Below are 22,911 nucleotides of genomic sequence, written 5' to 3'. Positions count from 1 at the left end.
TGTTTTCTACTTACGAATTTTTAGATAGGGTTGCTTCGACTTACGAATGTTTTCTCCCAGTGCATTCCTATGGGATTCGACTTACAATTTTTTTCGACTTACAAATGTGCGTTCGGAACGCATTAAATTCGTAAGTAGAGGTACCACTGTACTGCAGAAACTTGATGAACACAGCTTTGCCTCAATATTAGCTCATACAAGCATATCTATAGATAGGAAATGCACATTGTAATAGCACCAGGACATGGGGTAAGTTGTACGAGACATGGCAGACTGGAGCTGGTAGAAGACTCGATACAGGGCTGCCATGTTTGGCAACACCATCTTTGTAACCATATAAAGTTGCCTGTTTCTTAGGGCTACAGAGGGACAAGGACAGTGGATACCCTGAGGTGTCTGGTATCTTCCTTAACATCTGCAGCAAATAACTATGTCAGCAAAACACGGTTGTGATGCTGATGCAACCTCATGGCTTTGTGATATGCCAGTAATCTGTATGTATACCCCACCAGAAGCATTTATTGTCAATCTTAAAAACAGGCATTAAGGTAATGCAGCAAAGGATAATGCATTTTTCATATTCACGGCTACCAGATATAATGTAATCATTGCTCATAAAAGGATTTCTTCATTCTCTAGTGCACAACAAACTTATCAAAAATCTATGGATGTCAAATGAGATTCAACACAAACATTTATAGGGAGAGTAAAGTTATTTTATTAAATCATGCACATCATGTGTGTTAGTGCAAATAGTTCAATCTGTACTCCAGAAATTCTATTGTTTTTTTATATCTTTACAAAATAGATTTAAAACAATTATTTACTTTTAAAAATGTAATTCTGAAGTTAAGCATTTTCAGAATAATATTTGCAATAACCTATATACAAGAGGTACTGAGTACCACTGGCATGTGTGTGTGCGTGTGGGTGGGTGTTACAGTTTCCTGCAAATGAAAAGAATGAAATGAACAAAAACAACATTTTCTAAGAGTCTGTGGACTAACATTCCCTTAATTCTAAATGATCCTCCCATTAACAAATCCCAAATAGTTTAAGACAGAACCTTTAAAGAAAAGTGACCCTCAACACCTCAAAGGCAAATTATTAACTAAAAACTCTATTTAAATATTTAACTAGATCTGCTGATTGCCATTAAATCCTTTGAACCAACTAATTTTTTTGCTGAGATAAGTCTTCCTATGAATCAGCTGAAACATTTCACTGTGCCATTATTTGTATATTAATACAGACCTTAACTGACAGAGCTGTTGAGCAGTGCAAGCTAGCACTTTATTCAGGTTTTAATTACATACCCCTATTCGCAAGTCAATGCTTACTGGAAACATTAATATTAAGGCCATATAAAGTGTGACATAAAGCTGCTAATCATTGATAGCACATTCTTTCATCTTAAGTTGTTGCATAGAGGACCAATTAGATTATTCTACCTTCCAGAAGGATTGCCCATTTCGGATTGTGTCTTCTTCCTTCCCCTAACAATAGAAGCACTTGAGCACTTCACATAATAATGAAATTATGCCAATGAAAACACAGTTTAAAGAGACAAATATTACTTCCCCAGCTTGGTTTTGATAATAAGTGACTGGAAAAATCATTTCTATAATGTGATATGTGCGAAAATATGTTGTGTTTTATAGTGTCTATATACATGAGATTTAATAAATTACATTCAAACTAAAAATTGGATCACTGCACTATGTCCATCAGAAAAATCAAGATTTTGCTCCCAGAAAAACCTTAGTTCACTCAGGCACACACATGCACACACCTGCACACAAAAACATTCTAGACCGATGATGTCCGTTCAGTTTCTTCTAGAGCTCTTTAAGGCTGACAATGAATTATACCAGTTCCCAAGTCATCAATAAAATAGGACCTTTACTGAAGAAAAATACTTGTTTCTGTCAGAAGACTTGGAAAAAATAAAATTGTTCCCAATAGCTCAGTGACTCACAGCAAGTAAAAAATAATAATGGTATGTTCATGTACAAATAAAGTCAAACTGAAAGGCACTGAGCACACTGCATCTGCTTCCAAGTATTAAAGGATATTTGGCATGGGTGTCCAAATTGGGGTGGGGGGGTGGGGAGAGAAATGCATTGCTTTCAATCTGGCAATCAGATTCTTAAGTAAAATATCCACACACCTAACCATCATAAATAATTTGGTACCAAGAAGCCTACTTTAGGCCACCAAAACAGTATTTAGAACTCCAAAACACTATCTTAAGAATTACATGAAGTTGTGAGCAACAATATTGCTCACGACAGAATGAAGTCATAATTTTATTCCCTCTTTATAGACAGATACATTTTGTACAGTTTAAAGCAATGACCCTAACTGCTGCCCTGAAGCCAAACTCTGCGGTACTAAGAGGTAAAAAAAAAAAAAAGGAACATGATGAATCTGTCTTTCCCCCAGTATGTGAATGATGCCAGCTTCTAAAGGGAGGACGGTGTATGGATTCAACAACAGTTCTCATGGAGAAGCTCTGGTTAGGCCTGGGTACAGCACCATGGCTGTCACAGCGACCAAAGCTGCCATCACAGGCATCCAAGGCCATTGTCTCTGTGTAGGGAGAAAAAAAAGGGAAAATAATCAATATCTCATTTGTTTCAGTGGACACTAATTAGTTAGCCCCTTCAAGTTCCTGGAAGTCCCTAGAAGGTTTCCCATCTGTTCGTGGTTTTGATTTTTTTTTTTGACTGGGCGTCAAGGGGTTAAACAAAGTTCATCTAAGTGAAGGAATTTCAATGGATGTTAAGTCTCCATGAAGTGACATCATTAGCTTTTGCAGATGCATCAATTCATCCCTTAACCGAACACTTCCTATCAAACCTTTCTGAATTTTTTTAATCTGATAACTGCATTTGATGCTTGTGCCAAGATAAATGCAGGCCATGCCAAATCATGAGCTGTTAGACCTCCTCCAGAACATTGTGCAAAGCATCTGCAGAAGTTCATCAGTTTACAATTAACAACGCATTAAACTTTTATTGTCTAGGTTTAAAGCAGTTCTGAAATGTAGCACGTGCTAATCTTAACGTGTATATTCTTCATCCCACCTTAAATTATGACCCTTCTGAAGAATATAATTCCACACGGAGGGTGGTGAGTCTTACAGAATGCATTTGGGAAGATAGTATCCATCACTGCAAGAACTGGAAATGCAAACCCACCATCTGTTGCCCACACCTTGTCCATTCATTCCCCACCCACCCAGCATCTTCTTCACCACAACAGGGAGAAAAGTTAAAGGCATTCAAATCCAGAGAGAAATTTCTGAATTAGTGGAGGGTAAAAAGGAAATAAGGGACCAGATTCAAATATGCAAACTCCTCATTTGTTTAGTGTCATTAAGCAGTTAGGTTTTCTTCCAGGCCCTAACTCTGCGGCATTTTACAAAAGACAAATGTGTGTTAGAAGAAGCACAGTCAGAAACAAGTAGGTTACAACAGGACACTGTTAGCACTAGCACAAGGAAAACAAGACAGATGTTAAATGATTAGTTTGTTTGCTTTTTGGTTTGCCACTATCACACACAACGACTTATTAAATGAAGGATTTGCATCAGGTAAACCAATACCTGTTTTTCACCATGCACTATCTTACAAAAATGGCACAAACAGGTGAGAGGGACGAACATACATGGACTGAATAGTGCTTGTAGTACCTTTCTCTACCACAATGGGTTGTAACACCAAAACAGGAAAGCCAGGATTAGGCCGATGAATACGGCTGGGACGGGTGGTAATATGGAAGGCTAAAGGGAAGGGAAGGGATATTAAAATCATTTTTGTGCTATAAAATAATCAAATAGGTAAAGATTATTTAGATAGGGGGAGAGCTCAAAGATCAAGTTTTGTTTCAACTGAAGCACTAAAGACATCTAACAAGAAGACACAGCTAGTCTGGTATACAAAGTTAGTACACCACTGTACAAAGTAAACATGGATATTGAACAACAAAGCATTTCTTCTCTTAAGGAAGCTCTTTTTAATCTTACAGAATGTAATATTTTAGGGCAAAATAAACCTTACTCTTACTGCATTTCAGGAGGGTTCCCTAGAAGACAGAGTGCAATTGTGCTTTATGTAATTCTAGAAGTTCAAATCATATTCAACAGAATATTCAGGAGCTTCAAATACCAATCAGAATTATTAATCCATCTGGATACACAGCCATTTAAAATTACCTTGTTCAAAAAACAAAATCCATCTTTCCCTTTCCCATCTGCATCAGACTTGCATTTTTAACAGAATGCAAACTCTGCAGAAAAAATTATTTTATGTTGGACGCTTCGTAAAAAGTGCTTCCTATCCTGGTATCGCCTACATATAGGGGGGAAATGTATACTGAAAGGCAAGTGCTTTCACTTGTGAAGAACACACAAATCTTTTTGGGGTTTTCTCCGCATAGCAGGGCTTTGATAAGACCCTTTTGTGGACCAAACCTCAGGCCACGTAGATCACATTTCAGTAGGCAAAAGAGCAACTTTCAGTGCTGTGTGCCCTGATATGTCACAAATACATTCATATTAGCTTCCTCTACTATGGTCACTGGGTCCCAAGCCCCTCAAGCACTTGCTCACCTGAAGCAGATTCCAAAACAAGAAATAACTACTCAATGTGACTTGGGGCTATAGTAATGAGTTTTAGCAGTCAAATCCCCCCAACACTCTGCTGTTTATGATACGGCAACTTCATCATGAGCTCTGACACACCAAGGCCTGAGGTAAATGGGCACAGTGGGGTGTTTATTTCTCAGTTACTAAAATGGGAATCCCCTACGTACATGGTGTTCAGAATCACAGGCAGTGAAAGAAGTGATTCAATATGCACTGCAACCTATCTCTTGTCAGCAGAGAATGAATGTTATCTCTCCCTATATGGTCCATCCAAATGTTATGAAAAAGACAAGGTGGAGACCATGCTGTTCAACCCCACGCTTAAGGGCAGTGCGGAAGGAAGGTTTTCCATATGCTAGAATTTTAATATTAGGGACTGTTGGAAGCACAGCATTTTCTTATTATTTTATGGAAACTATTATTTCCCCTATCGGGATCAACATAAAACAAGCTTATTTATAGAAATTCAACTGAACACAAATAATAATTTCAGCTATTTACACATTTACTAATTTATGTATTCTACACCATATTTCTTATACTTGTTTCTAATGTACTCTGGTAAGAATGAAGCCAAAATATTAAGGCAACTTAAATGAGGGACAATTCATGTGACCTTTTGAGGCCATAGCAAATTTTTACTCATGCCCCAGCAAGCACATGCTCACCTCAGCTCAGACTGGCTTCTACTATCCAAGTGCAACATACTGTGAGTGAGCATAAAAAGTGCTCCTAGGCGGGACAGAGAATGTGGCAACTGGCATGTATGTGAGTGGGTGAGGTGTGGTGTAGCACAGGTGGAAGTCAGCACAGGGTAAAAAGCATGGCTTCCACAAATCCAAAGGGTCACAGGATTGACGTCTAGTTACATGTGGCTATCTCAAGACATTTTGTTGAAAAAACATCTGGCAAATGAGTGCATTTAAGAACGAAATATATGCTTCTGTTTCCATGGGAACCAGGTGCATACGTGTGCAAGTTTTCTAAGGGTGTATGATTGTACCTGATTTAGCCACACAAACAACTGAAATGTGCCCGCCTCACAACTACACCTGTGGCAGCTTTCCTCCATCCCAAAAAGGTTTCTTACTCCAGCCTTAGAGTACATCCAGGCCCAATGCAAAGTGCTGGGGTTATTTTATTTTGCTTTTAATTATTTTGTTGATATAATATTATTACACTTTGAAGCCAATACATCAAATTTGCTTGCTTGCCAAGAAAAAAAGAAAAGTGAGGGAAATAAAAAAAAAGAAATGAAAGATGGCCTATGAAGCGGAAAGGGGGCAGCATAGCAAAAACAAAAACAAGTGCTGGTTTTGACCCATGAAGCCTTAAATAGCTCAGGACAGCAATACCTCAAGGACCACCTCTCCCCATATGAACCTACCCAGGCCCTGTGATCATTATCTGAGGCCCTTCTTTGTCTGCCTCCTCCACGAGAGGTCCAGAGGGTGGCAACATAAGAACAAGCCTTTTCTGTGGTGGTTTCCGTCTGTAGAATGCTCTCCCCAGGAAGGCTCACCTGGTGCCTTCACTACATATCTTTAGGCATGAGACAAAATGTTCCCCTATAATCAGGCCTTTGGCTGATAAAACAAGCTATGGCCTTTTAAGTGTGTCTGTGGGAGGATGATTATTGGTTTTTGTTGTTGTTATAATATGTATTTTTTCCTTTTCTCTTTCTTCTTCTTTTTGCTGTGATCTTTGGATGAAGGGCAGTATATACAGCGGTATCTCGTGCTACGTAACTTCCAGGTTACAGAATCTTCGGGTTACGGTTGTGGCAAACCCGGAAGTGTACTTCCGGGTTTTGCTGTGCGTGCATGCGCAGAAGCGCTCAATCGTGCTGCACACAGAAGGGTGCCTCCAGTTATGAAGTTTTCGGGATACAGCCAGGCCTCCAGAATGGATCCCATTCATAACTGGAGGTACAACTGTACATTTAATAAATAATAAAACATCTCAAAGGGAAAATAACAGGAAAATACCTTTGTCAACCTGAAAGGTTGAAAAATAACAGTAAATCCATTTGGGTGTGAGGTTCTCCAGTAAAGTACAAGAATGTCAACTCCTCACTCACCCCGTATCTGAATCACCAACCACCTGCATACATAACTCTTCTCAGTCCCTATTTCTAATAATTTAGTGATTAGGGAATATGGCAGTCAGTACTGTTTTATTATTATTTCAAAGCCTTTGTATATTGCCAAGTTGGATAGATATTTTTCTGCTCAAAAAGGGTGAGCAAGAGCTGCCATCAAAATGTCCTGGAATCTCCCAGCAACGGGCCCTTTATTTGGAATGTTCACACCCACTCAATCTTCTCATTTGACTGAATCAGGCAAAGCATGTTTATTACTGAAAGTAAAATTCATGTTGATTCTGTAGTGAAAATCCATGAGTAAGAGACTAACTCTACTCAGATTCTGCATTCCAACATATCGGCACAATATTTTTCACATTTATTCCTCTACACATGAAAACATTTTAAGACAAAGGTAGAAGATGAAGATAGCAGATGAAGTTTCTTTTAGCTGTTGATACACTTATTGTATTCTATTGGTCTTTAATGTATTCTCAGGTGCATTTACAGAACTTTTACAAATATATATATTTAAGTTGATTTGAGAATGCATTTTACTAGAAAGACAATAAGCACTGCTACCAAGAAATATTCATCATACTGCAGATTAACAGGGCATCCAACTTCTTTCCCTATAGTTCTACTAGATATACTCAGACCCACAGCAAGCGACAACAACGCCGTTGATTCTATAACTGTTGCAGTGGAAAGACTTCATATATCACTGATCTGTTATAGCAGATTATTGGGTTATATTAGGATAATTATATTTAATAATCATTCTAGTTGCTGTAGAGAATACTATGTAGATCTAAGTTCTGCTCCCCTCAAAGTCAACAGAAGTCTGAATGACACTCCTTTATTTGCCCGAGAAGCAGAAACTGCCATTCAAGAAGGCATTCGCTGAAGTACAGCTGGTGAATGGAAAATGCTGTTCTCTCAGTCTCTGCTTCTTTTTATGTTAGGTATCTTGTCCTGATTAACAAACGTTTTCTGAAGCAAATGCTTGAATAATTATGGGTAATGGAATCTCTCCACTGGCCAAATTGCTAGTTTTGTAAGGGTTGAATATTTCAAAGGATGAAATGAATAGAGATTCTGGCAAAGGCTCTTCAAATCCAGGCTCAGAAAAGAACTTTGGGACTCACTACAGCCTCAGAATTATTCTCCCCTTCAGATTAAAATCTAAATGGGGAAAGTATTTCCAGGTCAGTTTTCCCCTATGGAATGTAGCAACCCACCCCCAATATTAGAGTTGCTCCATTTGATTGTATTGGGCGGGAGAAGTTCATGGGCCACTGATTTCGTGAACTTCCTACAACTTCACAAAATGCTTTTTCCAAACCTTCATCAGGCATGGCTGGTAATCTCGCGGTGGAAATAAAATAACAAAAATCTGGCACACGTGTTATACAGACTTACATGATTTCCTTTTTCTTGTAGCAGCTTCAGGTTGTCTTTACACTGTTTGAGTTCATCTGTGATTGATTGCTTTTCCTGCTCAGTGATTTCAAACTTCGACTTCAGCTCTGAGAGTATGGTCTGTGTCTTTTCATACTAAAGGCAAAGAAAACACATATACTACAGACCCATTTAAACTAGATTTAAGAGGTTAAAGTAGCTTTGGGAGATGTGCCTATGCTTTTCAATAAAATACTACATGGATATTAATATGCATCTTTTGGGCAGGGCAGCAAATTAGTTTTTGCTATACTGAAATCAAGTTCAGGAAAAAGTAAAACTGTGGATCCGTGTTCATTCCCGTGCACTAAGATTGATTGATTGATTGATTGATTGCATTTATAGTCCCCCTTTTCCTGCAAGGAGCTCAAGGTGGCTGTCATGGTTTTCTCCTCTCCTCATTTAATCCCCTCAATAACGCCCCCCCCCTAATTTTAGAATAAGGTTTATCTTGTTATCACTGGTGTTTTGTTGTTGTTTTCTAAAGGTGAGAGGGAAAGTGTCAAAGCACAATACATGTCAGAACTAGACCCAGCATTTCCTGCTCCTTTCCCAGCAGTGGGGGAATGCAATCATGTCATGTAATCTGTTTTATGTGTGGGAGACAGGAGATGGAAGAGGGTTTGGCAGCTGCAGGTTTGCTGCAATACTGAATCCTGTTATCATTCCTCTAATAAAACTGAGCACTGAAATGTGTTCTCTTTATGCATGGTGCCTGTATTACAGTTTTGCTCCTTTCCACTAGATACTTACAACTCTCTATATAAACCTTTGTTTCATATTTAATTTTGTAATTTACAAGTTATTCCATGCTAGAAAATATTCATTTATCTAAATTAAAGCTTTTTATACAAGAATTTTCACATTGCGTGAAATTAATAACAGCACCTGCTCAAGATGTGAAACACTATTCAAATTCTCTAAATATAAAATCTAGCTGTCCATGAGGCTTTTCTGCTGAAAATTCTAGACCATGGCATATGTCATTTGGTTTAAATGTTTTTCCTTTTGGGATGTGGCTTTAGAAATGGTGCAACAAATTTTTTATTCTAGATCAAAAGCTGCATGTATTACCATTTTATTAGACATCCTTCCAGAAATGTCATCCAAATTCTTTCCACCAGAGAAAAGCTCATGCCTAATTTGATAAAAATACAGCCACTCCCAAAGCAAAAACTGAAGACAACCAGTGAGACAATTAAGACCATTTTTCCAGCCGATGCTTTTCAGCTCATCTGAAAAAGTTTATAACTTATTCCAGATAAATTGCCACCATTTTATTACAAAAAATATTGTCAGAATGGTGCCAGTTTTGACCTGTAAGGCTATCCTCTCCAAACTACTCACACCTGCCCAGCAGCTGATGTCATTGTGATGTCAGGAAAGAAATTAACCCTGCATTGGCTGCGCAACCTGCTCCCAACTGGAAACAGGATTGCACAGCCAAGGCAGCAAGATTTGATCAGCTGATGGTAGGAAGTTAAAGCCCTTTGCAAAAGCATTCTTTGAAGCAGCTCAGTGTTTTTCCTTCAAGCAAACAGGCATGCAGGTGCCAGCAGGGAAGAGGAGCTTCTTCTCTCCACCCCCCCTTAAAGGAAGTGTATGGGGATGCTTCAAAGAGAGTTTTCGCAAAGGGCTTTAAAAGACCCCCAACTTCCATTTGAGACTCTAGATGTTTTGAAGGTGCTGCAGCTTCCCAGTTAGAAGTTGGGCACTTGGAAACCCCATGCAAAGGATTTCGAGAGGTGGGCAGAGGTGCCCACCTGGCAATCATGTGATGTGATATAATGGCATTATGTCATTGACAGGGTATGGGCCCACCCACAAGTCAAATTTGGTCCACAGATTTGGCCCATGGAGCCAAGAAGGTTGCCCAGCCCTGCTTTACTGGTGTGCCACCAACCCTAAGTCTGCAACCAACTACAAAAAACAAGATAGGATGAGTTAGACTGTTTCTGTCTCAGGAACAGAAAAAGAAGTATGGGAGTGTGGGTCAGTAACTACACGAACATCACATCTTAGGTAATGTATCACACATTAGCTCAACATTCAGTCTTTGGATAAACACACCTTTTTCCCATGCAGATGGGCAGCTAACCAGCACAGGCTCTGCTTTGGGTTTTGTGGCTTGTGGGAATGGAATGCACTGAATGGCCACAAAGTAAGTAACAATGCACTTCCTTTCCCCAGTCCCCAAACTTTTCAAATGTTTTTATCGGGAGTTTTATAAACTGCCTTGCGTTGTAAATTTAAGTATGGCACAAAATCAATTCCACCATCTGCAAAACTTGAATCACATTGAAAGCCTGTTAGGTGTTTACTATTTGTTTTCAACATTTTTTCCAAAATAAGAGAAATTTAACACATCAGCAAATTCAGTACAACTATCTACCTTTAAGGACCATAAGCATAGTAAGAGAAGATCAGAGAGGAACAGTGTCATGGAAGGAGAGACATGGGCAGGAGATAAGTTTTCCATATATGGAAAGAGAATAGTTACAGGTAGGTAGCCATGTTGGTTTGACATAGTTGAAACAAAATAAAAAAATTCCTTCCAGCAGCACCTTAGAGACCAACTAAGTTGGTCATTGGTATGAGCTTCCGTTGTATCTGAAGAAGTGTGCATGCACACGAAATCTCATACCAATGACAAACTTAATTGGTCTCTAAGGTGCTGCCAAAGAATGCTCCAACTACCGCACAATTGCGCTCATTTCACACGCTAGCAAGGTTATGCTTAAAATTCTACAAGGCAGGCTTAAGCAGTATGTGGACCGAGAACTCCCAGAAGTGCAAGCTGGATTTCGAAAGGGCAGAGGAACCAGAGACCAAATAGCAAACATGCGCTGGATTATGGAGAAAGCTAGAGAGTTCCAGAAAAACGTCTACTTCTGCTTCATTGACTACGCAAAAGCCTTTGACTGTGTCGATCACAGCAAACTATGGCAAGTTCTTAAAGAAATGGGAGTGCCTGATCACCTCATCTGTCTCCTGAGAAATCTCTATGTGGGACAAGAAGCTACAGTTAGAACTGGATATGGAACAACTGAGTGGTTCAAAATTGGGAAAGGAGTACGACAAGGTTGTATATTGTCTCCCTGCTTATTTAACTTATATGCAGAATTCATCATGCGAAAGGCTGGACTAGATGAATCCCAAGCCGGAATTAAGATTGCCGGAAGAAATATCAACAACCTCAGATATGCAGATGACACAACCTTGATGGCAGAAAGCAAGGAGGAATTAAAGAACCTTTTAATGAGGGTGAAAGAGGAGAGCGCAAAATATGGTCTGAAGCTCAACATCAAAAAAACCAAGATCATGGCCACTGGTCCCATCACCTCCTGGCAAATAGAAGGGGAAGAAATGGAGGCAGTGAGAGATTTCACCTTCTTGGGCTCCTTGATCACTGCAGATGGTGACAGCAGTCACAAAATTAAAAGATGCCTGCTTCTTGGGAGAAAAGCAATGACAAACCTAGACAGCATCTTAAAAAGCAGAGACATCACCTTGCCGACAAAGGTCCGTATAGTTAAAGCTATGGTTTTCCCAGTAGTGATGTATGGAAGTGAGAGCTGGACCATAAAGAAGGCTGATCGCCGAAGAATTGATGCTTTTGAATTATGGTGCTGGAGGAGACTCTGGAGAGTCCCATGGACTGCAAGAAGATCAAACCTATCCATTCTTAAGGAAATCAGCCCTGAGTGCTCCCTGGAAGGACAGATCGTGAAGCTGAGGCTCCAATACTTTGGCCACCTCATGAGAAGAGAAGAATCCTTGGAAAAGACCCTGATGTTGGGAAAGATTGAGGGCACTAGGAGAAGGGGACGTCAGAGGACAAGATGGTTGGACAGTGTTCTCGAAGCTACGAACATGAGTTTGACCAAACTGCGGGAGGCAGTGCAAGACAGGAGTGCCTGGCGTGCTATGGTCCATGGGGTCACGAAGAGTCGGACACGACTAAACGACTAAACAACAACAAGGTGCTGCTGGAAGGATTTTTTTTATTTTATTAGGAAAGAGAATGTCACACTTAAAAAAAAAAAGCTTAGGGCTGTTCCCAACTATCGATAAGTCCTACTCAGAGTAGACATGTTAAAATTAATGAACTTAAATTAGTCTTATCCATCAACTTCACTGGGTTTACCCTGAGTAGGCTTAATATTAACCTAGGTTCGTTAATTTTTGTGGGTCTACTCAGATAAATCTTTTATGTCACAAAGTTCTGTAGTTTTCTTTATAAAGTACTACACAATTTCGAATCAAGCTTCTCCATCAAAATGTAACCCAAGAGCACCAAAACTGAAAGATAACTTCCTACCAGGAAAGGCATTTCTCTTTTCAGTGGCCAAAAACATATTTACCCAGAGTAGTACAGAATCCCATTTTAAAGAAACCTTATGGCAAGTATGTGAAATCCACCACAGTTCATTGTAGTGCTAAGGCCCCAAATTATGGATCTTATTATATATTATAGCACACCCACCCACACCCCTCGAGGTTTTAAAAAGGAGATAAACAGAGTGTTCTGAATTCCATGTAGAAACAAAAGCTTTCTCTGCAAAAGCATATATAGTGTCCACTACAACTAAGTAACACCACTGTATTAAAATAAAAAAATTCCTTCAGTAGCACCTTAAAGACCAACTAAGTTTTTATTTTGGTATGAGCTTTCGTGTGCATGCACACTTCTTCAGATACAGTGAAATGGAAGTTTCCAGGCACTTATGTAGAGAAGGGGTGGGGAGGGGTGGGGATGGGGAGGGGGGATCACCCAGAAGGGTGGTGGAAATGGGTGATTGACTGACTGATAGCTGTTGATGACCGCAAACGACTGCAAATGGTTTTGCATGAAAAAGCAAGGGTTGAGATGGCTGAAGATCGCTTATCATGTATAATGAGATAAGAACCCGATATCTCTGTTCAAACCAGGTCCCTCCATGGTTTTGAGCTTGGTGATAAGTTGCAATTCAGCAACTTCTCTTTCCAGTCTATTTCTGAAATTCTTTTGTAGTAAGACAGCTACTTTGAGATCTTGTATAGAATGTCCTGGGAGATTGAAGTGTTCTCCTACTGGTTTTTCTGTCTTCTGGTTCCTGATGTCAGATTTATGTCCATTTATCCTTTGGCGTAGGGTTTGGCCTGTTTGTCCAATATAGAGAGCTGAAGGGCACTGTTGGCATTTGATGGCATACACAATGTTAGAGGATGAGCAATTAAATAGTCCTGAGATGGTATGTTGGATGTTGTTGGGGCCAGTAATGGTGTTGTCTGGGTGTATGGGTGAAACCTTCCACCAGACATTCAATGACTTTCACCCCACCATCAACCTAACAATGAACCAATCTATGCAAGAAATACATTTTTTGGACACTACTATAAAAATACAGGATGGACGTATAGACACCACCTTATACAGAAAACCAACTGACCGACAAACATATCTACATGCTTCTAGCTACCATCCCAAACATACCAAACAATCCATCGTATACAGCCAGGCCTTACGTTACAACCGCATCTGTTCCAACTCTACAGACAGAGAATCTCACCTAAGAGATCTACAGCAAACCTTTTTAGAACTAAAATATCCACCTGATGAAGTTAAACAACAGATCAACAGAGCCAGACAGATACCTAGAGAGAACCTGCTGCAAGACAGACCCAAAAAAGAAAATAACAGAACACCACTAGTCATCACATACAGCTCCCAAGCTAAAACAGTACAACGCATCATCAGAGATCTACAGCCTCTCCTGGACAATGACAGCTCCCTTTCTCAAGCTCTGGGAGGAAGACCTTTCATTGCCTACAGACAGCCACCCAATCTTAAACAACTCCTCACCCACAATAATACAACCACCAGACTTAACATGGACACTGGTACCAGAGCCTGCAATAAACCCAGATGCCAACTTTGCTGCCACATACACCCAGACAACACCATTACTGGCCCCAACAACATCCAACATACCATCTCAGGACTATTTAATTGCTCATCCTCTAACATTGTGTATGCCATCAAATGCCAACAGTGCCCTTCAGCTCTCTATATTGGACAAACAGGCCAAACCCTACGCCAAAGGATAAATGGACATAAATCTGACATCAGGAACCAGAAGACAGAAAAACCAGTAGGAGAACACTTCAATCTCCCAGGACATTCTATACAAGATCTCAAAGTAGCTGTCTTACTACAAAAGAATTTCAGAAATAGACTGGAAAGAGAAGTTGCTGAATTGCAACTTATCACCAAGCTCAAAACCATGGAGGGACCTGGTTTGAACAGAGATATCGGGTTCTTATCTCATTATACATGATAAGCGATCTTCAGCCATCTCAACCCTTGCTTTTTCATGCAAAACCATTTGCAGTCGTTTGCGGTCATCAACAGCTATCAGTCAGTCAATCACCCATTTCCACCACCCTTCTGGGTGATCCCCCCTCCCCATCCCCACCCCTCCCCACCCCTTCTCTACATAAGTGCCTGGAAACTTCCATTTCACTGTATCTGAAGAAGTGTGCATGCACACGAAAGCTCATACCAAAATAAAAACTTAGTTGGTCTTTAAGGTGCTACTGAAGGAATTTTTTTATTTTACTTCGATCCAGACCAACACGGCTACCTACCTGTAACCACCACTGTATTAGTGAACTTTGAAAGCCAAAATGTTGGCAAAATATACAGCCCCATTACTCCCAACTACAAAATAAATATGAAAATGGCATTCAGATGGCAACTGAAATGCTAACAAGGGAAGGGATCAAAAAGTGCAATGGAAATGGTCAACCAATGCTTTCCTAGTAATGTTAATGAAGAAACAAAACAGCTACTGAAGGTTCATCACCTCCATTGTTTGTGCATGAGGCACTTTCTGGAAGGCTTTTAATCCTTACTTTATGCGCTTTCTAGCAAGCTCAAATGCTATTTTTTTTAAAAGACACTCACCTTAATTGTGCATTAAGGGAAATGATTGCCTTGACTACAAAACCAATTTGAACGCTTTAATCTTTACAGAAAGCTGAATTTCTATCACAAAGTTCAAAGCCTCCCTCAGGATCTAATATGCCTAAGCTCTTCAGTGCAGAGAATAAAGGAATAATATGAATTCGTTCTTACTCTCCTCCACTCACTCTCTACAAAAGTTGGAAACGGGAGGAGGCTCAGTGCCCAGGTTCACTTTGAATGTGGCACAGTTATCATGAGGTGAACTGTGTGCCATTTTTATTATGGACTTCGCTACACAGGGCATCAACCACTACCAGGCAATTCTCAAATCTTTAACCTGATGCTGTAAATATAAAACATCATCAATGTGGACACTTCTCAATTAGGTTCACAGGTGCATCTTCATATTTGCCCTAACAGAAGTCAAGAGGGAAAGAAGGGCTTTACCTCTAAAGGCAGGGATTGTCCAGTTTGTAGTGAGTTGTAAGCAACTCTATGAGCCTTTTGTTGCCAAAGGGCAGGATCTTTAGTTCTGTCTGTCTCCAAAAGGCCTTGTTCATACCTGCATGAGCTGCAGGGCTTGCATGCTCCCCACTTCCCTCTTCTCCCCTCAGCCACAAGGAGGAGAATGGAGGCTTTTGCTTCCATTTCCAGCTCACCACAGTTAGTGTTACGTCTACATTGTGGTTAGTGTTAACTATGGTTTAGGGAAACCCAACTTAAAACCGTGGTGTATACCTTGGCTTGTATACCTAGACCAGTTCACACTAACCACAATTCTTAAATTGGGTGAAATGAGTTACTATGAATAATCAAAATGGATGCAAAAACTTTCTGTCCCTTCCTTGCAGTAGGAACAGAGGAGAAGGAACCCAGAGCTAAACTGTAGCTTTGTGTTACATCCAAATGCAGCTAAGGGGAGAATGCTGTTGTTGGGGCAGGAGAGAACGACAGTCAGGGTCCCCACAGGGTGGATGGAATCCAGAACAATTGTTTTCAGACATACAAAGTAGTAATAAAGATGAACTTGAATTTCTTGATACCTACCTCATTTTGAACATCCTTAGCTTGATTCTCTGCTTCATTAAGAAGGGTTTTTAGACTAGCTGCATCTCGCTGATGTTGCTCTTTCAAAGACCCCATTTTATTTTCAAGCTCCTTTCGAGTCAGCTCAAGAACACTCAGGTCACTGTTAAGTGCTAAACTCTGCTGTTGAGAGCTGCGAAAGAAAAGAAGGGCAAACCCCAAAGGAATACTACATGTTTAGAAACAAATTTAATCAACATGTCATCTATTTCCCCTCCTCAGAATCAAGCACTTTATAACATGTGCAACACTACGCATCGACAGTATCCCTGTAACTTAAAACAGTACTGATCCTTTGGCATACAGCATAGAAAGTTCCATAACAAATGCATAATGAAGTTTCAAGCTGCACGTTTCAAGAAAGAAAAATAAATGTTTTTTAATTGACACAACACCAAAATAAAAATATAGATAATGGAATGCTTTGGACATTATACTAAACCATAGTTTAGTGTTATGAGAATGAATTGTAGTGAGCCTCAGATTCATGCACCCCCGCTCCTCTAGTGCTATCATATGGAAGAATCTGGAAGGTTCTGCTCCAGTTTTAGATTAGGCACATTTTAATGCCCTTCTGAATCTGGACAAACTGTGATTAATATTAAGAATGGTTAGTTGAAACAAATCAACTTTAAACCACAATTCATGAAGCTGAGTTGTTTCAATTAGCTACACTGAAGATTAATGGCACTTTACGGTTTAGATTACATATTAATTAGTGAGTAATCTAAAATGGAAGTGGAAGCTTTTGGTTTCTTCCTTGTGGCTTCACTGAAGGAAAAGAAGAGTGTAAGAATCCAAGGCTTGTTCACATCATGCTAAGCCATGGTTTAGGGCAGGCATCCCCAGACTTCAGCCCTCCAGATGTTTTGGACTACAATTCCCATCTTCCCCGACCACTGGTCCTGTTAGCTAGGGATCATGGGAGTTGTAGGCCAAAACATCTGAAGGGCCGCAGTTTGGGGATGCCTGGTTTAGGGTTTATGTGCAAACCAGCCCAATGTTCAAATAAAATTAAACAAGCTGAGAACAGAAACCAGAGCTGGCATTCACCTGCCTATTTAACTAAAACCTTTATTTACAATCATCTTCCTTATATATTACCAACATTTGGAAGGTGTCCCGGCAACACATAAATAATTATAACTTCCTCTAACAGCAAACACAGGTGGTGAGTGCCAACAGGAATGTTGCCAACAAAGGGCGGCTGGAAAAAGGAAGCAAACAGCAACACGCTTGGGACAACCACAGTTTACATAAGTACAAGACCCCATCCTTCCAAAATAGAGCCTAATGTGAAGATGAGCAAGAACTGTCCAGAAGCCATGGAAAGCTTATGGTCAAGTTCGAAAAGAAAAACAGGGAAGTGGAAGACCCTGGTTTAAGAGGATAGAACAGAGTACTCTTGTTTGGAGGTGAAGCTACATTGCAGTATTTTGTTGCAAGGCCTACTGTTTATAAATGAATTTTAATGGTAGATAATGAAAACATACCACAACGTAGCTAATCTTTCCAATGTTAAAAAAGAGAGAGTATTAAGTCATGGTAAAGAATATGAGGTCTCTGCAACACAAGTGAAGCAACCAAGAAAACTACTTTAGGCCCTGTAAAGGGCTTCTTCTATGCCCAGTAGGGCTTTTGATGTCTTGCTTGCAATGGAAGACCATCCCGCTTCTGATTCAGTGCAGCAGCTGGAGACTGCCAAGCATGGAATTAGTCTGGCAATTCTCTAAAATGTAGCCAAGGCTACATATGCTATGACCTTTAAGTAATGTAGCGGGGAGGGGTGGGGGGAGTCATACGGAAAATATTTATACAAAGTGACCTTCACATTATTTGCAAACTGGCATTCAAATGCATTCTATTTTATCAGTTCAGATGTATCTTAGTCAGCATTTTCCAAAATCAAAACACATCTTTGAATCCTGCTACTAATGAGTATTTTAAACTTAAAAGTTTTAAATGAAAATGAAAACGTATTAGCTTCCACTCAACTTCTATCCTTCAACATTCCCTCCTGCCTCTTTATGTTATTATCTTACATAATAATTTCCAGAAGCTCCAAAAAGGGAGAGAAGAAAAATAAATAACAACAACAACCCTGACCACAAGAGTAGTTAGAAAATTCTTGATGAAAGTTTCATGGAATTCAGAAAATTCCAAAAATCACTGTGTCCATTGAAAGCTTTTTATTATTTCACAGCCTGTCCTAATGGTTCTTCATTTTCAATGCTCAGTTCATCGAATGGTGAGGGCTTTTGATAGTGGAAGGACCAATCTCTTAGCTATCAGTGATCCTGGTCCTGTTAGCTAGGGGTGATGGGAGTTGTAGTCACAAAACATGTGGAGAGCCGAGTTTGCCCATACGTGCTTTAAATTTGTTACAGGTAGGTAGACGTGTTGGTCTGACATAGTCAAAACAAAAAATAAAAAAATTTCCTTCCAGTAGCACCTTAGAGACCAACTAAGTTTGTCATAGGTATGCATGCACACGAAAGCTCATACCCATGACAAACTTAGTTGGTCTCTAAGGTGCTACTGGAAGGAGTTTTTTTTATTTTTTTCTTAAACTGTTTGAAGTTTGGGGAGGGGGGTTGGAGAGAAAGGACTTGACACCAATAGTACACTTTTCTATTTCTCTTCAGAATACGGCAGCTCACTGGGAATTCCTAAGCAAAAATTGTCTAGCGCTTCAGATGTACTAAATGACTCTGGACCAAATCTGCTGAAAGAAACAGTGCAGGGTGTTGCGAATACTGCCACTTGAAGGGGGGAAGTCTTATTTTCATTTAAAATACATTTTCAAAATTTGTGCCCAATATGGTAAGACTGTGATTCACCCATCCAACATCTTATGGACCATTAGATTCAGCAGCACTTACTTATGGAGCTCCTTCTCCTGTCGCTGAAGTTCACATGCAAGCAAAGAGTTCTCCTTCTTTAATGAAAGGCATTCGGTTTCAAGAACAGTCCACTCCTCTCTCAACTTTTCAAGTTCACCTACAAGCAAGTAATGCTATGTTACCCGTTAAAGTGGACTGAAAATTAGGATCTTCAAAGGTCTTCCGAGTAATGTCTGCAATTATTCTAAAATATCTGGCCACATGACCTGGAAGCTGTACGCCGGCTCCCTCGGCCAATAACGCGAGATGAGAGCCACAACCCCAGAGTCGGTCACGACTGGACCTAATGGTCAGGGGTCCCTTTACCTTTAGTCATGGAAACAGATCATTCTGAGTTGAGAGATAGCATTTGTTTGATCGAGGCAAACAATTAGAAGCTTGAATACATTTTGAAAAACACTCATCAGTGCAATTAGCACAGATTGAATGAAATAATTCTGGAGAGGCCAGTTGGATGTGGTTATGTTTAAAAAAAAAAGAAATCTCACAGTAAGTAATTAGCACAAAACAATAGCCCATTTTGTTGGTGCAGCTTTATACGCATGCAACATTAACACTGTAGTACAATGTCACAACACAGTTAGGTGCTATATATTGTATAAGCTGGTGCTCTGGTGCCTTGTTTCCAAATATTACATTATAAAGTTTCAGTAGCATTTCATCAGTTTTGATTTCTTGCAATGGTTCAACCCAACCAACAGCAGTTGGGAGTCAGGATATTTCAAGGGTGATATTTATAGTTAAAGGAAGGCTGCTACGCTACAAACCTGTTGCTATAGCTTGCCAAACCTTTAAGATGTTTTCAGGGATTCCAGATAAAGTGTCTGCATAGCATAGCTGTACAGACAGATCCCACTGGTCACTGCTGAACCAAAGTCTACTAGAGACTAAATTCTGTCACAGTCACATATCTTCACCTTGCTGCATCAGTGGACTGCAGAAGCCCCTAAACTTATATGCACCATTTAAAGTGCAAAGGACAAAGGACTATAGGCATATTCTTGCTAGATCAAACTAAGAGGTCCATCTAGTGCCATACCTTGCAACCGGGTGGCCTCCTCTTTCTGCTGATCCTCACACTGCTGACATCGTAGTTGAAAACTGGCTTGCAGACTGATTATTTCTTTCTCGTATTCTGAAGCCTCTTTGCGCCACCGCTCAAGCTCAGCCCTTACTTTCTGAAGCTCTTCTTGTAAAGCAGCAACATCTGTTTCCCTTTCAGATGCAGCCTTCTCGGCCACTTGTTGCAGTAACAGCATCTCACTCTGAGCACTAAGCAACTCATTTCGAGTACTGGAGATTTCACTCTCCTTTTTCTCACGAAGACATTCAATATCTTCCTGCAGCTGATGCAGCTGAGCTGTAAACATTTACAAGAAATCAGATTTTCTTAAGGAGGTTGGGTAGGCAAATTCATGTCAGCCATGTGGAGCTCTATAAATGGAAGGTGACTGAACTTTAGCACTTTACTTTTAAAAAGTTAAGAAAACAAAAAAAGATGGGTGTAAGAACCCGGCTGCAAACAGACTGGCTATGCTTACATGTAACGCTAAACCATGGCTTAGTGCTACATGTACAAACAAGAATAAGCCTGAGCAAATATGGCCTGGGAAAGTATTTCGGCAGAATTTTTGATCCACTTTCCATTAACCCTGGTTTGTTGTAATAATATGAATCAGGGACAATGTTTTTAATTCAGCATTTCTGGCTTGTCTGTAACACAAGCCACGTTTTGACAAAAGGTAACTGAACTCTGTCAAAATCCTCCCAGATGAGAAAGACAAGCATGTGAGTCTGAGATTTTGCTCAGGTTCCTTTTCGCTGATGTGCACAGTGATAAACTGTGGGCATAGGGTGGTATATAAATTCAGTACATAAACTAGTTTAGTGTTATGTACAAACTAGGCCAATGATTTAATTGCAACACTTCTATCATCTCATGAAAACATCATTCCTAGATTAGATTCAGTTTTATGTTTTAAGTATTTAGACAAATTGGAAACCAAGGTCAATTAATCTTTTGGCACACAATGCAGAATTGGGCAAGCTGTCAGACAGATCTCATCCTGCCTGGTTCATAAAGTTGTCCCAGCGTTGCTCTAATTCTGGAATGTCTGCATCTTAAGCTCTATCTTCTTGACCATATAGCTAAAAATGTACTGCTTGCCTGCTCTTTATACAGGTGGATGGGAGTCCTGGACAGTCTGCTTGAAATTCTGAGGAAATGACTGGGTAGCCAAAGCCTGCTGGCAACAGAATGATGGAAGGAGAGGCTACAGGGGCTTGTATAACATCCTCTCACCTCCACTCTCAGAAAGGAATAGGAGCTGTTAACCTACACCAACCCATACTCCTTAACAGTGCTATTTTTTAAAAAGCAAAACAGTAGTTCCTTGTTTGTTCCAGCAGCAGCGCAGCTGATCTCATCTCCTGCAACAAATCAAAAGTGGCTGCTGGAGTATATTAAAAAATGCTGTTTAAATTTGGGGGGGGGGGAACGTATTCATAATCTCAACAGAATTTAGTTTCACTTTCCCTGAATTTTGGGTTGTCATGTTGTCTGTACCGGCGACAAATCCACTTTGGTTTAAAGCAGAGGTGGAGAACCTCCGAAACTTATCAGAGTTTCATACAAGAACCACAAGTTTGAATGTAATCCTTAACTGAAGTTCTTTAAAAGTGAAACAAAACTCTGGTAATGTCCTTGCCATATTCAAATGCATCATCTGCATCTTTTCTACTAAATCTTTTTGCATCAAGGGTGTTATACCTTGGAGAACTTGGATTTGCTTGGTGGATTCTTCAGCTTGCAGTCGATAAGCTTTTCTCTCTTCTTCTAACATTGCTGTAAGTATAATGACAGGATCTGAAGTTTTGCTCCATTATACTTACCATTTGGAAAACATTAGAAATTAGTTTTTAGTAGCTCATTAAAATAATGTCAGAGTCAATGTAAGTAAATCAAAATATTTAAATAATCATGTTACACTGCTAGCTGTTAATACATTTTATTAAAGCTTTTTTAAAAAAACTGCTTCCCTTCAATGCATCCATGATATTACCATGTTATGGAACAAAATGAAAAGGACTATAAAAAAGGCTTATTTATTTCCACTGCTTAAATTAAACATTCAAATTTATAGTTCAATCCTATACATGTTTACTCAGAAGTAGTCTCCATTGAGTTCAGTGGGGCTTGTTCCCAGGTATAGGAGTGTAGCTTCAAGCAACTCCATGGGACTTACTTCTGAGCAGATGTGTGTATGATTGTGTTGTTATTTTTTACCCCTCCATCATATGGAGAGCATAAAAATGCCCTATGCATGTATCTTAATAACAACTGTTAGACTAAATAGATTTAACTATCTGTTTGGTCACTAAAGTACTTGGGCATATGATTTCCTGGGTACTCTGCAGATTTAAATGAATCTTCATCTCACCTTGCAATTCAAAGCATTTTTGTTTACTTGTTTTAGCTAGCTCTTGGGCTTCAACCAGTTCCTTGCGCAGCTGCTGAATTTCTTGTTTAGTCTCAGTTTCAGATTGTGCACCCTGCAATTCATCTGCTAAAAGAACATTTTCCTTTAAAGTATCAGTTCTAGCAAATTTCCATTACGCTGCGAAGACAGGATCTTAAAAGAGTCATGCAAAATTAGTCAGCTACTCATTGCATTAGAGAAAGGTTAGGCGATAAATTAAAACATTGTTAGGAAGTCAAATATCAATACACTCTAGCCCTGCATGCAAGAATAAAGTTTAAATCCGCATGAATAATGTA

General features: G+C 39.7%; 1 protein-coding gene across 50 annotated transcripts in view; it reads right to left on the bottom strand.

Moving 5' to 3' along the window:
• Positions 1-694: 694 nt before the first annotated feature.
• SLMAP (sarcolemma associated protein) overlaps positions 695-22,911 on the bottom strand; it is a 90,311-nt gene continuing 68,094 nt past the window's right edge. For 17 of the 50 annotated variants that reach the window (XM_088662268.1, XM_088662278.1, XM_088662274.1 and 14 more), the window contains 7 exons: positions 22,574-22,699; positions 21,904-21,978; positions 20,173-20,493; positions 19,113-19,230; positions 16,192-16,363; positions 8,157-8,291; positions 695-2,592 (listed from right to left, as the gene is read on the bottom strand). In XM_088662268.1, the coding sequence (XP_088518394.1) occupies positions 2,503-2,592; positions 8,157-8,291; positions 16,192-16,363; positions 19,113-19,230; positions 20,173-20,493; positions 21,904-21,978; positions 22,574-22,699 (1,037 nt within the window). In that variant the 3' untranslated portion in view covers positions 695-2,502. Of the gene's footprint in view, positions 2,593-3,697; positions 3,788-8,156; positions 8,292-16,191; positions 16,364-19,112; positions 19,231-20,172; positions 20,494-21,903; positions 21,979-22,573; positions 22,700-22,911 lie in introns of all 50 variants that reach the window. The other 33 variants (XM_088662273.1, XM_088662280.1, XM_088662289.1 and 30 more) reach the window with 5 other exon arrangements.

This window comes from Zootoca vivipara, chromosome 2, assembly GCF_965207765.1.
Source record: "Zootoca vivipara chromosome 2, rZooViv2.hap1.1, whole genome shotgun sequence".
Lineage (NCBI taxonomy): Eukaryota > Metazoa > Chordata > Lepidosauria > Squamata > Lacertidae > Zootoca > Zootoca vivipara.
This window is presented reverse-complemented; position numbering and strand designations above follow the sequence as displayed.